The following is a 23393-nucleotide window of genomic DNA, read 5'->3' as shown; positions in this document are numbered from 1 at the left end:
ATTCATACATCGGGGCTAAGCGGCTCAAATTTGCACAAGAGGGGGATTACTCATGCATATTGTTCATTTTTGTGTGTGTGCACGTGCTGATAAGAGTCAAAACTTTCACAAAGGGAACAATGGAAACAGAAAAAGCATATAATTAAAAAAGCTAAATAAACTCATCGATTGGCAACTTCAAGTGCAGCGATAATTATTCCCCCCACGGCAACTGTAGGCAGGAGCGGCGCACACAACACAAGTACAAACGGCAAAGTAGGCAGCCATGCTTGCTACACCAGTTAATGTCATGCAGGTTATAGTAGAATGCATTTAAATTCCCATTCCATCATAAATAAATGGACATTCAGACAAGACCAGAATAAACCAAACATTTCCCGTCTCTGGGAGATTAAAGGAGAAGAAATGTCAATCACACTGTGGCGCTTGTGAAGTGCATTTATTTACCGTTGATATATCATCACATTAGGTCTACGTGACAGACTGACAGTGAAATAAGTAGTAGGTCTACGTGACATACTGACAGTGAAATAAGTTGCATCGGGACAGCATTGGACTATCTGGGGATAAAGAGATGACGGATGGTGGTCAGGACGGTAGACGGTCTGTGTGGACAGTTAGCCGGGGGGCCAGCCCAACTGGCGTCCGCCCATCACGTGGATGTGGATGTGGTAGACGGACTGGCCACCGTCGGGCCCGTCGTTCAAGATCAGCCTGTAGCCCTTGGGCAGGCCAATCTGCTCGGCACACTTCTTGGCCACTATCATCATGTGGCCCAGGAGCTATGACATCACAAAGAAAGAAAAATTTACTTTATTTTTTATTCATTTAACCTTTATTTAACTAGAAAAGTCAGTTCAGAACAAATTCTTGTTTACAATGAAGGCCTACCAAAAGGCAAAAGGCCTCCTGCGGGGACATGGTCTGGGATAAAAAAAATATATATATATAGGACAAAACACACATCACGACAAGAGAGACACAACATAGCATGGCAGCAACACATGATAGACAAACCTTAATGAAACAAAACAAAAATTATGAATATTTATTGCAAATCCTAAGCGCTGGAATCCCATTCGGGCCAAACGTTCTGAGAAATCACTGAACAACCTGCTTAAAGAGACTAAAACAACTATCCATTAGCAACTATGGATATAAAAAATATATTTTTTTAACATTTTATAAAAATGCCAAAATCCTTAACTGCTCATGACTCATAAAGCATTAAACATTGTAGAATTGATTAGGCTTCATGTTCTAACAGGTCTCCAATGTTCTTTACATCTGAAACATGAACTGAATAAAAACATAGGCTACCCCCATAACAGAACAAAATCCTTGAGTCATAGGGACGTTTTCTGGCAGGTTTCCAATAGGTAAAGAGTTCCATCTGCTGGGCCATTGATTGTCTACTACATTTGTCAACCAATCCATCCCTACAGAGCAACACTGCAAAGGGTTTTATTCCGGCCCAGCACTAACACAACAGACAACTAATCAAGGGTTCAATGTTTAGATTGACCAGTTAAACCAGCTGTGTTAGCGCTGGGATGGAACAAAAGCGTAGCTCTCCCAGGATCAGGGGTTTGTCACTGGTCTAGGTTACAGAACCGATGCAACTGAATGAATGAGTTGAGGTGGTGTCATACTTACAGCCGCATCACTGTCCTCTGCTTTTGACAGTTGCACAATTGGTTTTCTTGGGACAACCAAAAAATGAGTAGGGGCCTGTGGGGTAACATCATGGAAGGCTATGCACTGAAAACACACACAGAATAAAAGTTAATAGAAAATACATATTAGTTAACAGCTCTACAGTCGTGGCCAAAAGTTTTGAGAATGACACAAATATTAATTTTCAAAAAGTCTGCTGCCTCAGTTTGTATGATGGCAATTTGCATATACTACAGAATGTTATGAAGAGTGATCAGATGAATTGCAATTAATTGCAAAGTCCCTCTTTGCCATGCAAATGAACTGAATCCCCAAAAAACATTTCCACTCCATTTCAGCCCTGCCACAAAAGGACCAGCTGACATCATGTCAGTGATTCTCTCGTTAACACAGGTGTGAGTGTTGACGAGGACAAGGCTGGAGATCACTCTGTCATGCTGATTGAGTTCGAATAACAGACTGGAAGCTTCAAAAGGTGGGTGGTGCTTGGAATCATTGTTCTTCCTCTGTCAACCATGGTTACCTGCAAGGAAACACGTGCCGTCATCATTGCTTTGCACAAAAAGGGCTTCACTGGCAAGGATATTGCTGCCAGTAAGATTGCACCTAAATCAACTATTTATCGGATCAACAAGAACTTCAAGGAGAGCGGTTCAATTGTTGCGAAGAAGGCTTCAGGGCGCCCAAGAAAGTCCAGCAAGCGCCAGGACCGTCTCCTAAAGTTGATTCAGCTGCGGGATCGGGGCACCAGAGCTTGCTCAGGAATGGCAGCAGGCAGGTGTGAGTGCATCTGTACACACAGTGAGGCGAAGACTTTTGGAGGATGGCCTGGTGTCAAGAAGGGCAGCAAAGAAGCCACTTCTCTCCAGGAAAAACATCAGGGACAGACTGATATTCTGCAAAAGGTACAGGGATTGGACTGCTGAGGACTGGGGTAAAGTAATTTTCTCTGATGAATCCCCTTTCCAATTGTTTCGGGCATCTGGAAAAAAGCTTGTCCGGAGAAGACAAGGTGAGTGCTAACATCAGTCCTGTGTCATGCCAACAGTAAAGCATCCTGAGATCATTCATGTGTGGGGTTGCTTCTCAACCAAGGGAGTGGGCTCACTCACAATTTTACCTTAGAACACAGCCATGAATAAAAAATGGTACCAACACATCCTCAGAGAGTAACTTCTCCCAACCATCCAGGAACAGTTTGGTGACGAACAATGCCTTTTCCAGCATGATGGAGCACCTTGCCATAAGGCAAAAGTGATAACTAAGTGGCTCGGGGAACAAAACATCGATATTTTGGGTCCATGGCCAGGAAACTCCCCAGACCTTAATCGCATTGAGAACTTGTGGTCAATCCTCAAGAGGCGGGTGGACAAATAAAAACCAACAAATTCTGAGAAACTCCAAGCATTGATTATGCAAGAATGTGCTGCCATCAGTCAGGATGTGGCCCAGCTGTTAATTGACAGCATGCCAGGGCGGATTGCAGAGGTCTTGAAAAAAAAGGGTCAACACTGCAAATAATGACTCTTTGCATCAACTTCATGTAATTGTCAATAAAAGCCTTTGACACTTATGAAATGTTTGTAATTATACTTCAGTATTCCATAGTAACATCTGACAAAAATATCTAAAGACACTGAAGCAGCAAACTTTGTGGAAATTAATATTTGTGTCATTCTCAAAACTTTTGAGGCGTTACTACAGACCCGGGTTCGATCCCGGGCTGTATCACAACCAGCTGTGGCCTGGAGTCCCGTAGGATGGCGCACAATTGGCCCAGTGTCGTCTGGGTTAGGAAAGGGGGGATGGCTTAACTTGGCTCATTGCACTCTAGCGACTCCTTGTGGTGGGCCGGGTGCCCGCAGGCTGACCCCGGTCGCCCGTTGAACTGTGTTTCCTCCTATACATTGGTGCGGCTGGCTTCCGGGTTAAGCTGGCGGGTGTTAAGGAGCATGGTTAGGCGGGTCAAGTTTCGGAGGACGCATAACTCAACCTTCACTTCCCGAGCCCATTGGAGAGTTACAGCGATGAGACAAGATCGAAATTGGGAAGAAAAAGGGGGTAAAATAAATTGAAAAAGACACCCTGTTCATGGTTTGGGGCGACAGGTAGCCTAGTGGTTAGAGCGTTGAAATAGTAACCGAAAGGTTGCAAGATCAAATCTCCGAGCTGACAAGGTAAACATCTGTCGTTCTTTTTTTTCACCGTTATTTTACCAGGTAAGTTGACTGAGAACACGTTCTCATTTGCAGCAACGACCTGGGGAATAGTTACAGGGGAGAGGAGGGGGATGAATGAGCCAATTATAAACTGGGGATTATTAGGTGACCATGATGGTTTGAGGGCCAGATTGGGAATTTAGTTCTGCCCCTGAACAAGGCAGTTAACCCACTGTTCCTAGGCCATCATTGAAAATTCTTAAAGTTCTTAACTGACTTGCCTAGTTAAATAAAGGTCAAATATATATAGTATTGTTATAATTGTCATTATTACAAAAATATATACAAATCTGCACGGGCTTTTTTTAGTCCTCCAATAATCGGTATCTGCATTGAAAAATAAATATCGGTCGACCTCTAATCGTGACGCGCCACAAGTAACCAATCAAAGCGCACCATAGCTTCCAACACCTACTGGATTGGTTGTTCATGCGTAGCGCTACCTACCTTGCTTGCTAGCTAACTTGTTAGCGCTCACATGAGGGAGAAGCTAGCGTGGCTAAGTGATTGCTGCTTGTTTAGTGTAAATGGCAGGTAAATTGTTGTGGAAATTGCCCCATTATGCTTTTCACTTTCTGAATCTACGTCATATGGCTGAGTCTACCTTTAAGTCCTGCGACAGACACAGGGGCGTCAAAAAAAGAAAAAAATCAATGGTACCAACACCAAATATTTTAATCTGATTCAAGTTATCGATTTAATGTCAGCGTGATGATTATACACTTTTTAGCATCTCCAATCTGAGGTAAAAGAATGAGTTGAAAATGCAAGCTTGTGTAATTTAGCAGTAACACGTTGTCCACAATAGGGAAATTTGCGTAATTTAAAATAATTCAATATGTTAAAGTAATTACATATTTTAGTATATAATAAACGTAGCACACTCACATTTGTACAACAATGACATACATTTCTGAACGCTTGACGTCCCTGATTTGACAGTTTATTTACAGCCAGCTAACTACCTCACTTGCTACTGTATTTGTCTAAATACCTGGGTAATAACGGATTCATTGACAACTGGTGTGTCGCTATCAGTTTAACGTTAGCTAACCAAAGACTCAGCTAGCCAGCTAGGTGGCTTAACCGTACCATACTGTGTGGTTAACTAGATTAATGGTGTTTGCATGAAAATTAGCATATCAATACAAATGATAAATTCACACCTGATCATCTTCAAATAATATTTTTGCAGGAATCTCCTTGCGAATGATTTTGCCGAAGATTGTATCTCCGCCGGGCTGGGCAACCTGAGCTTTTGCTATCTCATCCGCCATGGCGCTAGACTTTGGTCTTTGTGGTACGCATGCGCTTGAACCTCTGCCTCATAGGTTAAAGTTCATGGTCTCTGCAGAACGCCAAAACTTGAGCACAACGATTGTTTAAAAATATTGAATGACATTTTTGTATTGTCTGTATCACTGAGGTATAATAAGAACGTGCTGCATCGAAGACAGTACAGTATGGAGACAGGCTAAAACTGCTTATACAGTAGAAGTCACACTTGTAGGCGATGTCATGGCCAAGTTGACAAGCTAAACGCATGCGTATTAACACTCAAGATAAACTGGTTGAAAAGAAAAGAAGATCAATACTGATTCAGTATGGTATTTCATTCCAAATAATGTTTTTAATAGGTTGGGAGGTCTTAAATTTTTACTGAAATGTAATTATATTCCTGAAAGATTACCTGCTAAATTGGCTAGGTTTCACCAACAAGCTTTAATGGCCTGGAAAATATGTTTCCAACACGATTTTTCCCCACATAAAGCTCTTTTGTGGAATAATTCAGACATAACTGTAAGGAATAAGTCATTGTTCTACCCCAGCTGGCATGAGAGGAATATTGACTTTGTTCTTGATGTTTTTGACAACAAGGGTAATATTCTCACATATGAACAATTTATAACATTGAAAGAGTTTCCAATACCTTTCAGAGAGTTTATTTCTGTGTTCAAAACCCTTCCCAGTGGTCTAACTACACTAATGAAAACTCATCTTAGCTTTGGTAATGATCACAAAGTTTATCCAGAACTCAGATTGGAAGGCGTGGGCTTACTTGAGAAATCTTGTTGTAATAAATATTTAAGACAAATTCTTCATTTACAAAACCAACTTACACCGAGAGGAAAGTTTTTCTGGAACATGCTTATTCCTGACATTGTCTGGAAAAATGCATGGTTAAGGCCTTACAAATATTGTATACCAAACAAAGTTAAGGAAGTGCACTTTAAAATTTTACATAAGATATATCCATGTAATTCTATGATATCCAAATTTGTGGCAATTGATGATATCTGTGTTTTCTGTGAAAAAGAAGGTGAGAATCTGTCTCACTTGTTCTTTGAATGTAAATTTGTGTCAGAATTTTGGGAAAACCTTGCAAAATACTTATTTACCATTATGAACACTACCTATGTTTTTGACATGAAAGATATAATATTTTACTATTGCAATGATAACAAGACCACTGAAATGATTGTGAATTGTTTTATTCTTGTTGCCAAATACATCATACACAAACAAAATTCAAAAATTCTATACCAACATTTTATTTTATTGAATTTAACTATTTTATTAAAACATTAACCCTTGTGAACAATAACAAGAATAACATTTTCCTAAATCATTACAATAAGATTTTTTCAGAGTGATAACAATTGCACTATAATTGTTTATTTTTTTTGTATTTTTGTTTGTTTCAGTATTTTCTTGTTAATACCTGCGTTCTGTTTTGTATGATGTCAGAATGTAAATTGTTGACCTATATTTTGAATAAAAAATAAATTAAAAAAATTCATGCGTATAACACGTCATCGGTCTCTCGCGCCACACTGCGCATGTGCAGACCGTCAAATCAAAGGTACACCTTCGATATAGTTGTTTTTGACAAATATTAAAACGTGTCAGTTTGTCATTCTCACGAAGTTGGAGTAATAACAAGTTCGGATAGTTAAGGCATTGGCTCAAATCTAGTTGAGCCTTTAGCTTTCGAGAAAATTAACAACTAAGGAAGAATGTTTTACTTCTCTCATTTACTTCTCCACAAACCCTCGGCTTGGTCGGCTTCGCAAGCGTTCCCGAAAGTCTCGCGATGTTGCGCCTCTGGGTTTAGAAACTCTGTGGTATCAGCACTTCATACAGTAAACACGGTGGGCGCGGAAGCAGGGGTGTTATCAGAGATAGAACAATTTTGGCCGAAATTCTGCACATTTTCTCATAGATTAAACATTTCATCTCAATAGAGTTTTCTGTTCTTAAAACTATAATATTGTAACGACCCTCGTTACAATATGTTATGAGCAGAGTGGACTAAGATTAGTAGACTTTACCCTTTCCCAAAGTAAAACAAAACTCGCGTTGTTTAGGAGTGCAAAGGCGAATATAGGTATTGCGCACTACACAGAGTAGGGGTTCCCAAACCGAAACATGCCAATATTTGCTAGAACGCGCCAATAAGATCTCGCTAACTTGTGCTTAGATCTGCACACCTCCTTGCTTGTTATGCCCACCAGGACTCATCTGTTCCCGTTGGAAACGACAGACTGTGGTCTATTTTGGGTTAGTTAAAACATCTTTGGTGTAACCATTAGTCCAGCAACTAAAACGAGAGTTTCTATTGGACAAATTCAGCTAGGTTCCTCCCCGTTTCGTTCTGTTGGCTTCCGTTTAAGAAACGTTTTGCAACAGAATGAATACGCCTCTGGCTAACCTCAATTTTGAACATAGAGATAGAGGACTTCCTCTTCGATATTGTGGGGTTGGATGGGAAGCGTCGCTGCACATCTATTTTCAGTTCTCTCCAGAGATTTTCGATCAGATTCAAGTCCGGGCTCTGGCTGGGCCACTCAAGGACATTCAGGGACGTGTCCTGAAGCCACTCCTGCGCTGTCTTGGCTGTGTGCTTAGGGTCGTTGTCCTGTTGGAAGGTGAACCTTCGCCCCAGTCTAAGGTCTTCAGTGCTCTGGTGCAGCTTTTTATCAAGGATCTCTCTGTACTTTGCTCCATTCATCTTTGCCTCAATCCTGACTAGTATCTCTGTCCCTGCCGCTTGCAAACATCTCCACAGCATGATGCTGCCACCACCATGCTTCACTGTAGGGATGGTGCCAGGTTTCCTCCAGACGTGACGCTTAGCATTCAGGCCAAAGAGTTCAATCTTGGTTTCATCAGACCAGAGAATCTTGTTTCTTTTGGTAAACTCCAAGCGGGCTGTCATGTGCCTTTTACTGAGGAGTGGCTTCCGTCTGGCCACTCTACCATAAAGGCCTGATTGGTGGAGTGCTGCAGAGATGGGTGTCATTCTGGAAGGTTCTCTCATCTCCACAGAGGAACTGTGGAGCTCTGTCAGAGTGACCATCGGGTTCTTGGTCACCTCCCTGACCAAGGCCCTTCTCCCCCGATTGCTCAGTTTGGCCGGGCGGCCAGCTCTAGTAAGAGTCTTGGTGGTTCCGAACTTCTTCCATTTAAGAATGATGGAGGCCATTGTGTTCTTGGGGACCTTCAAAGCTGCAGAATTTTTGTTGTACCTTTTCACAAATCTGTGTCTCGACACATTCCTGATTCGAAGCTCTACTGACAATTCCATTGGCCTCATGGCTTGTTTTTTTTCCCGACATGCACTGTCAACTGTGGGAACTTATATAGACAGGTTTGTGCCTTTCCAAATCATGTCCAATCAATTGAATATACAACAGATGGACACCAATAAAGTTGTAGAAACATCTCAAGGATGATCAATGGAAACAGGATGCACCTGAGCTCAATTTCGAGTCTCATAGCAAAGGGTCTGAATACTTATGTAAATAAGGCATTTCTGTTTTCTATTTTTAATAAATTAGCAAAAATGTCTAAAAACCTGTTTTCGCTTTGTCATTATGGGGTATTGTGTGTAGATTGATGAGGATAAATTTTTTTTTTTAGAATAACAAAATGTGGAAAAAGTCAAAGGGTTGGAATACTTCTGTATGCACTGTACAATACAAAAATACAAATAATCCAAAACCCATCCCACTCCTTCAGTCATAGTCCAAATTACATCCCTACACAGGCTCAGGGTCAGTCGGCGTGCACCAACCACTCCATCCACCATACGGGTCAGTCGGCGTGCACCAACCACTCCATCCACCATACGGGTCAGTCGGCGTGCACCAACCACTCCATCCACCATACGGGTCAGTCGGCGTGCACCAACCACTACATCCACCATACGGGTCAGTCGGCGTGCACCAACCACTCCATCCACCATACGGGTCAGTCGGCGTGCACCAACCACTCCATCCACCATACGGGTCAGTCGGCGTGCACCAACCACTACATCCACCATACGGGTCAGTCGGCGTGCACCAACCACTCCATCCACCATACGGGTCAGTCGGCGTGCACCAACCACTACATCCACCATACGGGTCAGTCGGCGTGCACCAACCACTCCATCCACCATACGGGTCAGTCGGCGTGCACCAACCACTACATCCACCATACGGGTCAGTCGGCGTGCACCAACCACTCCATCCACCATACGGGTCAGTCGACGTGCACCAACCACTCCATCCACCATACGGGTCAGTCGGCGTGCACCAACCACTCCATCCACCATACGGGTCAGTCGGCGTGCACCAACCACTCCATCCACCATACGGGTCAGTCGGCGTGCACCAACCACTCCATCCACCATACGGGTCAGTCGGCGTGCAGCAACCACTAAATCCACCATACGGGTCAGTCGGCGTGCAGCAACCACTGCATCTACTTCTTCAATTAAATACTCTGCACTCATTTCTAGCGCCATTCCAATGATTATGACAGCGATTTTGATCTAATCATAAATTAATATATTCTGCCACTGGCCTGAGACGATTGCAATTCAATATGTAGCCTAGATGTAGCCTAGTAGGCTCACGTTAACTAGCTAGCTAACTAACTTAGCTGGTTCATTGTTGCCCATTTGAAGAATTTAGGCAAGCAAGCATTTTATTTAGGTAGCCTATGACAACAAAAACTAAAAGCGCACTGTATGACAGAGCCATAGACCGTTTTGCCAACATGAAAGCGAGGAGGATGACATTGGTGTTTACAACTAGTCTACAAGTTGTGTGAGTCAACTTTAAATTTTTTACTTGCGCACGCACGGTATGCGCACGCACGGTATGCACACACACACACACACACATACACACACACACACACACACACACAGACAGACTGAAATCAGTACTATGGACAGACACATGGTATTTAGCAACATTGATTGGACTAAATTGTTTTTGGTATCTTTAACTCTACGGGATCGGTGTCGCCCCCACAGGATGGTTGGGCTAACGTGCGCTAATGTGATTAGCATGACGTTTTAAGTAACAGGAACATTTCCCAGAACATAGACATATCTGATATGGGCAGAAAGCTTAAATTATTGTTAATCTAACTGCACTGTCCAATTTACAGTAGCTATTACAGTGAAATAATACCATGCTAATGTTTGAGGAGAGTGCACAGTTATGAACTTGAAAATGTATTAATAAACCAATTAGGCACATTTGGGCAGTCTTGATACAACATTTTGAACAGAAATACAATGGTTCATTGGATCAGTCTAAAACGTTGCACATACACTGCTTCCATCTAGTGGCCAACATCTAAATTGTACCTAGATTCCTAAGTCATATATTAGCCTTTCTCTTGCGTTTCAAAGATGCTGTTTTTTCTTTGTATTATCTTTTACTTGATCTAATGTGTTATATTCTCCTACAATAATTTCACATTTCCACAAACTTCAAAGTGTTTCATTTCAAATGGTATCAATAATATACATATCTTTGCTTCAGGTCCTGAGCTACAGGCAGTTAGGGAAAGGGGGATACCTAGTCAGTTGTCCAACTGAATGTATTCAACTGAAATGTGTCTTCAGCATTTAACCCAACCCCTCTGAATCAGAGAGGTGCGGGGGGCTGCCTTAATCGACATCCACATCTTTGGCATCCGGGGAACAGTGTGTTAACTGCCCTGCTCAGGGGCAGGACTACAGATTTTTACCTTATCAGCTCAGGGATTCGATCCAGCAACCTTCCAGTTAAATTTGGGTATGTAATTTTAGCCAAAATTTGAAAAAAAAGTTCTGATCCTTTTAAGTTTGTTTTCAGTGTATTAAACTAAGCATATATAGTCTTGTTGATTTGATGATGTTTAAATGTTTAAGTTGAAATGGTTCTGGAATAACGGTGCTCCTGTTGTCTTTGTACTGATTTGCAGTAACTCTGTGGTTCTAAATCAGTAGTTGTTTAGTAAACTGTCAAACATTAACTTGCTTGACCATGCTGCTGGCCATATAACTGTTTGTTACATACAATATTTGCTTTGTGGACTTCACCAGTCAGATGTTGCTCTGTGGGTTTGCGATGAAACAAACGTATGTGTAGTTGAATTTATTCAGCCACTGTGTGACTGTTGTATTTTTGTTGTCACGGCCTAATTGTAATTCACGGTGGTGTATGAACGAATGGGTTATAGAGCAAACAACACAATTATCACAACATAGGTTGTAATGGTCTAGGGCACTGCATCGCAGTGCTAGCTGCGCCACCAGAGTCTATGGGTTCACGCCCAGGCTCTGTCGCAGCCGGCCGCAACCGGGAGGTCCGTGGGGCGACGCACAATTGGCATAGCGTCGTCCAGGTTAGGGAGGGTTTGGCCGGTAGGGATATCCTTGTCTCAGTATGTAAAATGTAATAAAATGTATGCACTCTACTGTAAGTCGCTCTGGATAAGAGCGTCTGCTAAATGACTAAAATGTAATGTAAATGTAATATGGCGTTTTTACTGGCTTGGCTTCCCCAGGGATTTTACCCACGCACCGCTACTGCTCCAACAGGGTCAACGGGAAGGATCGGTCAATGAAGTTGGAACTCCCACCCAGTTGACCGCATGAAAATGGTGGAAGCCCTCAATGGCGCTGCCCTTGCAAGTACGGCCTTTTGGCCACTAGAGGCCTCTATCATTCTTCATGGTTCCATACGCTCTCTGATGCTGCATCGTGCCTGTATTGCGTATTGCTTACTGTCGAGTCGGTTCAATTGTAAAGTCAAGATGGCTTCTCGTTTGAAGGTGATTGTGAAAACGTTAAGATTTTGGCATGTTTTTATATTATATATTGCTTCATAAGCATTTGATTTTCTATACGACTGAAAACAATATAATAATAGTAATTTTTGCTAATCTGGATAGTCGTATAAGATAAACCAGCTCACATGTTTTAGCATTTGAACTAGCTAGCAAGCTAGTAAACTAGCCTAGCTGGCTATATTAGCTAACTTACCCAGTCCTAGGCTTGGCCATCAAGAAGGTAATGAATACTTGCTTGTAGTGTTATTGTAGTGTAATAGAGATTGTTGTATGTTAAAGGTTATTTTGTCGTTTCTTTACATAGGTCCTCAGAGTGTTCAAAGCACTGCACAGAACAAGAATGGAGTTGTTCAAAGAAGATACCAGAGCATTGACAGGTAGTTGGCTATTATCAAATGAGTAGCTAGATAGTAGACAGTTTATTATTTTTAATAAGTGGAATCAGTTGTGTAGTACTAGATATATATATGGTAGTGTTAAACATACACTTGAGCATACAAAACATTAAGAACACCTGCTCTTTCCATGACATAGACTGACCAGGTGAATCCAGGTGAAAGCTATGATCCCTTATTGATGCCACTTGTTAAATCCACTTCAATCATTGTAGATGAAGGGGATGATACAGGTTAAAGAAGGATTTTTTTTGTTTAAGCCTTGAGACAATTGAGAGACGGAGTGTGTGTGTGTGCCATTCAGAGGGTGAATGGGCAAGACAAAATATTTAAGTATCTTTGAACGGTAGGTGCCAGGCACACCGGTTTGTGTTAAGAACTGCAATGCTGCTGCATAATATGGTTCAATCAAACCACATGTCAACAAACTCTGTCAGTGCATTTGTGACAAATTTAACAAAATCGTTGCATATTATGCAAAATGTCAAAATAGCTGCAGCAAAATCTCGCATTTTACACCGCAAATATCACACAAAAAATCCATCTGAAATCCTGGAAGCTCTGACTATACGATATGTGTAGTAGCAGTGACTGTAACAGCTGTTTGACCTGACTAGCTTTTTATTTTATTTTCAACCCCCTAAGCTGCAAGACGAAAGATAAATGAGGAATTCAGGAAAAACAAAAATGAGACTTCGGAGGAAAACATCAATCAGGTATAGTAGGCTTTGCATTCATTCATCAGGTATAGTAGGCTTTGCATTCATTCATCAGGTATAGTAGGCTTTGCATTCATTCATCAGGTATAGTAGGCTTTGCATTCATTCATCAGGTATAGTAGGCTTTGCATTCATTCATCAGGTATAGTAGGCTTTGCATTCATTCATCAGGAAAGGCGGGTCTTATCGATGATATGAGCTAGCACTCTTGGTTCAAAGCTTAGTCTACATATCCAGCATACATATTGATAACTGGTATGTGGTAATGTTAAACACATACTTGTTTAACAGTTTTACCTTACCACCGTGCTTCTACATCTGCATTGCTTGCTGTTTGGGGTTTTAGGCTGTGTTTCTGTATAGCACTTTGTGACATCGGCTGATGTAAAAAAAGGGCTTTATAAATACATTTGACTGATTGATGTGTCTAGAGACTGAGCACAATAGAAAGATTGTTCATGTTTCTACTGTATTTTTCCAGATGATTAAAATGGCCGCTGGTGTGGAAGTGTTTCTTCGTCAAGATGTCGTACAAGCCGAGCATGTAGCTGAAGATAGGATTCGTAAGTTATTTTCTTTTTAAACAATCAAGTCTTAATACATCAAGAAAAGGGAGAAGAAAAAAAAGATATATTTTTTGGGCACGTTGGGTAATGAGAAACACAACAATTACAGCAGTCATATATAAGAACGATATGAATAGGGGTTTAGGCTATGCCCACAAGGGTTTGTTTTTCACATTTAGCCTCCAGTGTTTCCTGTGTCTTTTCATTTCACAGAACTCCGACCTAGAGAGAGCCTTCTTCTGGAAAACGTACCGTACTGCGATACACCTAGAAAAAGGTCTTCTTCCAACAATGCACCAAAACAAAGTTGTAAAGATGCACCAATTACACGATGTGAATGACCAACAATAACCGCTGAAGACTTTATTTCTCACTCCTCTGGAAGATTTTAAGTGTAATTACAGACATCAATTACAGAACATACAGTATGTCATTGTATGTGTGTGTGGGGGGGAGGGGGGTTGTTAAGAGTTTGTCATACAAATGTGGTAGCTGTAGATTTGGCTTTGAAAGGTCAAAGGTGATATTCATTGTAAATAGATATTATTTTGTTTGCTGCTATATATGTTGATTTCTTGTTGAATGAATGACTGTTAAGCCATAACTGGGTTGTGTTGTATGACTTTGAGAACAGTACCAGATTTAGTATCGTAATACTCGATACCAAAAAGATACCAAGGGAAAAACAGAAGGTGTATTAGCCATAGTCACATAATGGCACTTGATCCAGACAAATCTTTTGAGTTCAGTATCATTACATTTGAATTGTTAAATTTTTAATCAACTACACTTATACAAACAATGTGACTTTTTTTTTTAGCAATCTAACTACATAACAATAATTTGAGTGGTAAATCTCTAGTCTTTTGATAATCTGGGTAAATCAAAATGTAGCCTAGGCCTATTTACAATACAGGTGAATGCATATTCAATAGAAGTGTGTGCATGCATTGAGTTATTGAGCTTGTTTTGGCTGATTTCATGGTTTCCCTTCCACGTGGGACTCGTTTTATTGTACTGATCAACATTGTATAGAAGAAGAAATATCTAATTTTATAAAAGTGCGCGCGCTAAAACCATTTTAGATAATTCCATTGGTCGTTAAGTGAATTCTCCACTCACCCAGGACACCGTGCCATGAAAAAAGGAACTTGGGTTCGGGGATCGAGCAAAGATGATCTTGACTGGGAGAGACGTGACGAATCAAGATTTGGATGACTAGCAGCTTTGAAGTCAGCTATATTTTGTGTTATGGTTTGCAAACAAGGTGCGAATTACACCGTGATATTTTGAAGAACATTTTTTACGGGCCTGAAAATGATTTATCTTTTGATGTGGCATGAATAGTTTAAGTTATCAATATGTATGCTGGATATGCAGACTAAGCTTTGAACCAAGAGCGCTAGTTTACATCATCAAACGAATGGACATTGTTTTGCCATTTTTGCATTATTCAAGCGTGTTAACGTCTGTACACGTCTGTGATCCTCTCAATCAGTAGACGACGCCAGTGCCCACAGGTTATGCTGCTTGCATAATAAGTGGGAAACTCGGAAAATACTTGTAAACTGGAAGAAACGAGTTGTGTGCGTTCACATGCTTTGAACTCGTTGATAACGCCGATTAGTTCATGGCAAACAAGCTGCAACAACCATAAAATAAAAGTACAGATATCATCCTCGTAAACAAATTAATAGATTGTATTTTATCATGTTTTTTTGTGGCATTTAACTGCCGAAAATGCTGTTATCAAGGTAATTTCCTTTGTATGTGACGTCAAAGTTCAGAATGTGGGAGAAGTTGGAGCTCAGAGATGATAGACGAATGTACCACAGGTGGAGGAGCGTTCAAGTGGATTCCCCCCCCCACAGCTTTGTTTGGTTAATGTATGTGCCAATACTGTACCCATATGGCTGTTCCCCAGACACAGAATCAGCCTAGATCTACAGTTCTACAAGGGCTATAAAATAACCCTAAAGTAGATGCTTTTTCATTATTACACTTAAAATGGAGAAGGGCTACTAAAACACACAGAAGCGGGTGGAGGAGGGTAGGAAGATGGCGGAAGTGGATGTTCTGTTTGAAGCAGATGACACTTGGAGTGGAGATGAGAGTGAGAGGAATTGGATTACAAAAATAAACAAGACAAGTAAAGTGGTAGTGGAATCTAGTAAATCCGATCCTTGTTCTGATTCATTTGGGGTCGCAGTGAGGGTTTTGGATCAATGGAGTTACCTGGGAGATCTGTTTTGAAGTCTATGAAAATCGTGGATAAGATGAGGTGGCGTCGGCGAGAGTAATGAGAAGTGGTCTTATTTTGGTTTTCTGTGCATCCGTGGAACAGAAGGGAGCGTGCTCAGGAAGATGTCGGATTGGAATGTGTTGTGTGTGGATCTTCAAAGCAGTGTGCCTATCAAGGGGGTAATGTTATGTGCTACAAGCAAATGCAAGGGAAATACATTAAGAATTGGATCAAGTGGTTGGTGCACACCGACTGACCCGCATAGTGGATGGAAACCCACTCTATCCATTCTGTTGATTTTTGAAGAAGAGTTTCTCCCTTCTCACGTAGTATTTGGGTTTTGTGAAATACCCTGCAAGAGCCTTCATGCCTAAACCCATGCAGTGTGATAAATGTAAATTATTTGGTCATGTGTCAAGTGTATGTAAACGGGAGGAGTATCCTATGCCGGCTGAGCCTAAATGTTACAATTGTGGTGGCGAACATTACTGAAGTGCCCTGTTAGGGTGAAGGAGACGAGATTAAGGGCTGTCCAGAATGCCTGCTCTCCGGAGGCGGGGTGAGAAGAGTGGAAGAAAGGAGTGACGTTGAAGACATAATTGTAGTACAAGGAGACACCAGTGATTATTCTTTGTCGAACAGAGGGATCCTGACATGTTGCGTGTTAAAGAAGGTGGACTTTGTAGCGTTTACTGCATTGATTATCAACTGTACAGCGCAAACAGAGAAATCCTGAGAAAATAGGCATCGGTGTGAGTGCGTCTATGTTTTTTGGGGGGGATTTTACAGCAGAGGTATTACAAGGAATTCTGTCGAATAATACTCTTATCTTCACAGGTTCCTGAGCCTGTGTAGGGATGTGATTTGAACGTGACCTAAGGAGTGGAATATTTTTATTTCACTACCCAGTACAGTAGGTGGCAGCAACACACCAGTAGGTTGTAGTCTACCATTAAAACTCGAAGAAGAAGAAAACACAGAGAACGTAATCAGAGTTTCTAAACCAAGAGGCACAACATCGCTTGACTTCTGGGAACGCTTGCAAAATAGACCAAACAGACCAGGACGGCGTTTGGGGTTTGAGAAGTCAATGAGAGAAGTGCAAAAGTATTCTTTAGTTGTTTATTTTCTCGAAATCTAAAGACACAACCTAGATTCAAGCCAATGTCGTAAGCAGATAAATATATTATTACTCCAACCTCGTAAGAGTGACAAACTGAGACGTTTTCATTTTCGTCAAAAAACAACTTTATATCCAAGGAGTGCCTTTGATTTGACGACCTGCACATGCGCAGTTCGTCGACAGACGACTTGTTAGACCCGATGACGTGTTTCTACGCATGAGCTAAGCTAGCCAATTTCGCTCTGGAAAACGCCTACTAGTGTGATCGGGGACTGGATAAACAGTTTTCATACTGTACTGTCTTTGATGTATTGCATTGGGAACTACAGTGCCTGTAAATTTGTCAGGAGTGGAGCTGCTATTGACTACTACAATGTAGCACGAGGGGGCGCTGTTTGAGCGTACGATATTTTTCCTAGAGATTTCCAGTGGGAGTGTTCTTATGTCACCCCTTTCCCGCCTGACACCGACGGATTTCTCCCTATTCAATTCGGATAGTGTGTAGCTAGTAGTAGTAAGAAGGTTACGTTCATGGTTTCTAACTTAAAATCTTCAAAAAAACATCGCCCGTGAAAACGGCAGGCATCGGTACTGGTTTTAATTCTGCGGAGAAATCACTGCACGCTGGCGGAGGTTCCTTTGCACAGGTGAAACAACCATTTTCCGCATTGGTGGAGGATTGCGTTGGGATATCATCAGCTGAACGGGTCGATATTGGTAAGATTGCGGTTCGTTCTACCTTGATGAAAGCTTATCCAACGTTGGTTCTAGGATATATGCCTGAAGAATATAGCATTGTTCATGTTTTGGGAGTGGAAGGGAAAAGCATATTGAATGACCCAGTGTTATTTGAAATCATATATTCCTCATCTGAATTCGTGCTGTCAAGGAAATGACTCACTGAATGCTGAAAGCGTACAAAAAGTAAACCAGTACTAGAGCAAGCTGTTCAGTTTCTGGGAACACCTGCAATTTGGCGTCCCTACTAGTAAGCTACTTATTCCTGTGTATCTGTTGTAGACTAGCTAGCTAGCTCTCCAATGTGTACACCATGATATCTAGCTAACATATTATAACAGGCTAATGTGATGCTCCATTAGCCGTTACAGGATAGGTACTGTTTGGTGTAGCACAGATCATTTAATTTGGGGATACTACTGTCTTCATTCTCGATTCGGACAAACATGTTTAATCTAAAATGTATGTGTCCAGTTGCAGGTGGTTCATTTGAATTTATAAAATACTCCTTTGTTAAAATAATTGTTTTGCGCCATAAAGTAATCCAACAATGTGTACACCACCATCTTGTCTATTTCAAATATTCTCTCAATGATCGAGACCTGTGTGTAGCACTTTGGGGTGGACCCACCTGTCTCAATCAATGAGAAGATTTGAAGTAGACAACATGGTGGCGTACACATTGTTGGATTACTTCATGGAGCAAAACATTTTAATAACGGTACATTTTCTAAATTCAAACGAACCACCTGCAACTGGACACAGACATTTTAGAAGATACATGTTTGGCCAAATCGAGAACAAAGATAGTCTCGCCAAGTTAAGGCTGGTTGAAAATTATGTTCTGCGCCAAAAAGTAGAAATGCCTTTCCTGTAATGGCTATTGGAGCGTCACATTAGCCCATTACATTCTGCTAGCTATTTTGACAGGGGGCTCTATAATCTGAACACCAATTTACATGCATGGTACTGCATGTGGCTAAATACATTTTACATGGTGCTATAGCATAGGGACAGCAGTATGATCAAATCTAGCTATTGTTTTATCTCAACAATAGTCGGTGTCATGGGATTTTATGCTTGCAACTAATGGATGATGCAATCCGTTTTCAATATCAACAAACTGAAAATTCAGAATGCTGGTGTGGATTCTGTGATTCCACCTGTTCCAAGGATGATGATGGCCAATCTTGTAACCATACCGTATACCGTAAGCCTACATAATGGGATAATAGTTTGTGATCTATGCAAATATTTCACAAGCAAAAAAAATAATTATTTGACACACAAGATTGTGGTTAGGTGATAGAAATACAGTGAGTCATTGCACATCTTATAGTCACCACAATGGAACCATTCTGTAGAAACCGTAGCCTATAATCCCTCTCTACCTTCAATTATGCTGGTAGGGTAGGGCATAATTGGATCGTACTTTAGCTCCTCTCCCTACAACAGGCTAGTGTAGGCCTACACATGGGAGTCAAAGGGAAGACAAACTGCCAAATTGTGCTTGACTGATACTGTGAGAACTTGCCTACATTAAACACCACTGAGGTATTAGGTGGAAATTAGTGGTGGAAGGAAATTAAAACTGGCACACACACAATTTAGAACATGGGATTTAGATCAGGGTTTTTTATGTATCGGAAAGGGGCTTAGGCGGTGGGTGTGGCAATAGATGCGGTCGGCCTATCATGCACCTGCATTTTAGAGCTCCCCCATCTTGGAGGTGTAGAGAAATGTTTTGTATTTTTAAGCCAATTTCCTGCAATTCTACATATTCTGCCATGGAGCTCAGATAATTGAGCAGTTTTAATGCCAATTTTATGGCGAATGCTGTGTTCTTTTGCTCAAACAATCAATACAGCTAAATTAGTATTATTATTTTAAATTCTCCCTGTAACTTTTATTTTGGTGATTGTTCATTGGCAATTTCTATTATAAAAATATATAGTCCTAATGGGTCCATTTTATAATTTCTGCATATACAGTACCAGTCAAAAGTTTGGACACAACTACTCATTCAAGGGTCTTTCTTAATTTGTACTTTTTTCTACATTGTAGAACAATAGTGAAGACGTTAAAACTATGAAATAACACATGGAATCATGTATTAACCAAAAAAGTGTTAAACAAAGCAACATATATTTGAGATTATTTAAAATAGCCACCCTTTGCCTTGATGACAGCCTTGCACACTCTTGTCATTCTCTCAACCAGCTTCACCTGGGATACTTTTCTAACAGTCTTGAAGGAGTTCCCAAATATACTGAGCACTTGTTGGCTGCTTTTCCTTCAATCTGCGGTCCAACTCATGGGGCGGCAGGTAGCCTCGTGGTTAGAGCGTTGAGCCAGTAACCGAAATGTTGCTAGATTGAATCCTCGAGCTGGCAAGGTAAAAATCTGTCGTTCTGCCCCTGAACAAGGCAGTTAACCCACTGTTCCTAGGCTGTCATTGTAAATAATAATTTGTTCTTAACTGACTTGCCTAGTTAAATATAGGTTAAATAAGAAAAATGAATCCCAAACCATCTCAATTGGGTTGAGATCGGGTGATTGTTGAGGCCAGGTCATCTGATGCAGCACTCCATCACTCTCCTTCTTGGTCAAATAGCCTTTACACAGCCTGGAGGTGTGTTGTGTCATTGTCCTGTTGAAAACAAATGCTAGTCCCACTAAGCGCAAACCAGATGGGATGGCGTAACCAGCATTCTGCAGCGATTGTGTGCCTTGAATTCTAAATAAATCAGTGTCACCAGCAAAGCACCATCACACCACCTCCTCCATGCTTCATGGTGCGAACCACACATGTGGAGATCATTCGTTCACCTACTCTGTGTCTCACAAAGACATGGCGGTTGGAACCAAAAATCTCAAATTTGGACTCATCAGACCAAAGGACAAATTTCTTCCGGTCTAATGTCCATTGCTCGTGTTTCTTGACCCAAGCAGTCTCTTCTTATTGGTGTCCTTTAGTAGTGGTTTCTTTGCAGCAATTTGACCATGAAGGCCTGTTTCACACAGTCTCCTCTGAATAGTTGATGTTGAAATGTGTCTGTTACTTGAACTCTGAAGCATTTATTTGTGCTGCAATCTGAGGTACAGTTAACTCTAATGAACTTATCCTCTGCATCAGAAGTAACTCTGGGTCTTCTATTCCTGTGGCGGTCCTCATGAGAACCAGTTTCATCACAGCGCTTGATGGTTTTTACGACTGCAATTGAAGAAACTTTAAAAGTTCTTAAAATTTTCCGCATTGACTGACCCTCATGTCTTAAAGTATTGATGGACTGTTTCTCTTTGCTTATTTGAGCTGTTCTTGCCATAATTTGGACTTGGTCTTTTACCAAATAGGGCTATCTTCTGTATACCACCCCTACCTTGTCACAACACAACTGATTGACTCAAACGCATTAAGAAGGAAAGAAATTCCACAAATTAACTCCACTTTAGACTGGTACTGTGTGTGTGTATATATATTCTGTTATCCTGGAGGCCCACTCCTCTGTGGTGTAGTGAACAGTCACGTAGCTTTATATATATATATATATATATTATATATATATCGCACACACACAGTTGAAGACTAAGGTGTACGTAAACTTCCGACAAATACATTTGAACTTCGTTTTTCACAATTCCTTACATTTAATCCTAGTAAACATTCCCTGTCTTAGGTCAGTTAGGGCCACCACTTTATTTTAAGAATGTGAAATGTCAGAATAATAGTAGAGAGAATGATTTATTTCAGCTTTTATTTATTTCATCACATTCCCAGTGGGTCAGAAGTTTACATACACTCAATTAGTATTTGTTAGCATTGCCTTTAAATTGTTGAACTTGGGTCAAACGTTTCGGGTAGCCTTCCACAAGCTTCCCACAATGAGTTGGGTGAATTTTGGCCCATTCCTCCTGACAGAGCTGGTGTAACTGAGTCAGGTTTGTAGGCCTCCTTGCTCGCACATGCATTTCTTTTTACCTCTTCAGTGGCCACAATCTCAGTGGTGAGATCACTGTATGTCCTCCGGTATAGGGCAGGGTCTAGGTGAGACGGGGTCTAGGTGAGACGGGGACTTGAACAGACAGGGACTCGAACCTTGGATCCAGTGCAGTAGCTCTATGAAGGTAGTCCTGTACATTAGGGGGGTATCTGGGGTTCAGGTCCTCTCTAATGGCAGCCTTGACATCTCTAGTGAGGGTGCTGTCTTCCTCACTTGGGGCCATGGATTGTAGAATCCTTGTTTTCAGAGGTAGGATCATGGACACAAACACTTCCTGCTTGGTCTTAAGCACATGAGTGGCTGTTGTGCTCCGGTGGAAAAAGGAAACCACCTTCCTGATCCTCCCAAGGAGGCGGTCCATCTGATTCACTGAGATTCCCCTTTAGGATGCTAAATTGATCACAAGTGCAAAGCAAGCTATCTGTGGCCCCAGTCCAGCCTCTCACTGCATTTACTTGGTTCTTGGCATTATCTGTGGTGGTTGGGCTATTGCTATTGGGCCTCTCTAGCTTCCACTCCCGCACCGCTCCTAGCAGTACCTGTGGCAGATTTGTGCCTGTGTGACTGAGGGGGCGTGTCTGTAGCACCGGACTTCACATCTCCCACTCCTCTGTGGTGTAGTGAGCAGTCAGTCACGTAGCTTTCTGTTACCCTGGAGACCCACTCCCCTGTGGTGTAGTGAGCAGTCAGTCACGTAGCTTTCTGTTACCCTGGAGGTCCACTCCTCTGTGGTGTAGTGAGCAGTCAGTCACGTAGCTTTCTGTTACCCTGGAGGTCCACTCCTCTGTGGTGTAGTGAGCAGTCAGTCACATAGCTTTCTGTTACCATGGAGGTCCACTCCTCTGTGGTGTATTGAGCAGTCAGTCACGTAGCTTTCTGTTACCATGGAGGTCCACTCCCCTGTGGTGTAGTGAGCAGTCAGTCACGTAGCTTTCTGTTACCATGGAGGTCCACTCCCCTGTGGTGTGAGCAGTCATGTAGCTTTCTGTTACCCTGGAGACCCACTCCTCTGTGGTGTAGTGAGCAGTCAGTCACGTAGCTTTCTGTTACCATGGAGGTCCACTCCTCTGTGGTGTAGTGAGCAGTCAGTCACGTAGCTTTCTGTTACCCTGGAGGTCCACTCCTCTGTGGTGTAGTGAACAGTCACAGTCACGTAGCTTTCTGTTACCCTGGAGGTCCAGCCGTCTGTGGTGAGGGCAACAGAGGATGCCTTGGATAATTCGTCGACAATTTTGATATTTTCCTGTTCATAAAGATCTGGATCGATCTTCATACTGAAGTGGGGCGCGAGGGGATTTCCTAGCGTGGCTCATGCACTTTCACCATATTTTTAAACCCTTTGTTTTCCACAACAGAGTATGGCCTATGTCTGCAGCGATAAACATCCCAATAGATTTGGTGATGACTTAAGCCCGGTCTGATTCTGCAGCAAAGGGCTTAGATGCCGCGGTGAGAAGTTGTCTCTTGGCTGAGTTGGCTCCCGTCACTGACACACCAGGGTGATGACGCTTTAAATGTGTGGCCACGCTCTATGTATTTCCATGATCATACGGATTTCTGTGGCTCAATGCCTACACACCGTAGTGGTGCTGTCC

General features: G+C 41.8%; 3 protein-coding genes across 3 annotated transcripts in view; 2 read left to right on the top strand and 1 right to left on the bottom strand.

The window, feature by feature from the left end:
- Positions 1-424: 424 nt before the first annotated feature.
- hint1 (histidine triad nucleotide binding protein 1) lies at positions 425-5362 on the bottom strand. The gene is made up of 3 exons (XM_071351399.1): positions 5063-5362; positions 1657-1761; positions 425-782 (listed from the first exon to the last, which is right to left on the bottom strand). Exons 1-3 carry the CDS (start codon positions 5171-5173, stop codon positions 618-620), a joined length of 381 nt encoding a protein of 126 aa, XP_071207500.1. The 5' UTR covers positions 5174-5362; the 3' UTR covers positions 425-617.
- Positions 5363-11851: 6489 nt separating this feature from the next.
- Positions 11852-14298, top strand: lyrm7 (LYR motif containing 7). Its single transcript, XM_071351397.1, has 5 exons — positions 11852-11996; positions 12319-12391; positions 13055-13125; positions 13610-13691; positions 13908-14298. The coding sequence occupies exons 1-5, from the start codon at positions 11916-11918 to the stop codon at positions 14033-14035; spliced, it is 435 nt and encodes a 144-aa protein (XP_071207498.1). The 5' UTR covers positions 11852-11915; the 3' UTR covers positions 14036-14298.
- A 3026-nt stretch (positions 14299-17324) lies between these two features.
- The window catches only part of cdc42se2 (CDC42 small effector 2), a 67372-nt gene continuing 61303 nt past the window's right edge, over positions 17325-23393 (top strand). Inside the window, exon 1 of the mRNA XM_071351400.1 lies at positions 17325-17776. The gene's annotated coding sequence lies outside the window, so the exon portion shown is untranslated. The remainder of the gene's footprint in view (positions 17777-23393) is intronic.

Source organism: Salvelinus alpinus, chromosome 18 (assembly GCF_045679555.1).
Source record: "Salvelinus alpinus chromosome 18, SLU_Salpinus.1, whole genome shotgun sequence".
Lineage (NCBI taxonomy): Eukaryota > Metazoa > Chordata > Actinopteri > Salmoniformes > Salmonidae > Salvelinus > Salvelinus alpinus.
Note: the sequence above shows the minus strand (reverse complement) of the source record. Positions and strands in the feature narration are given on the sequence as shown.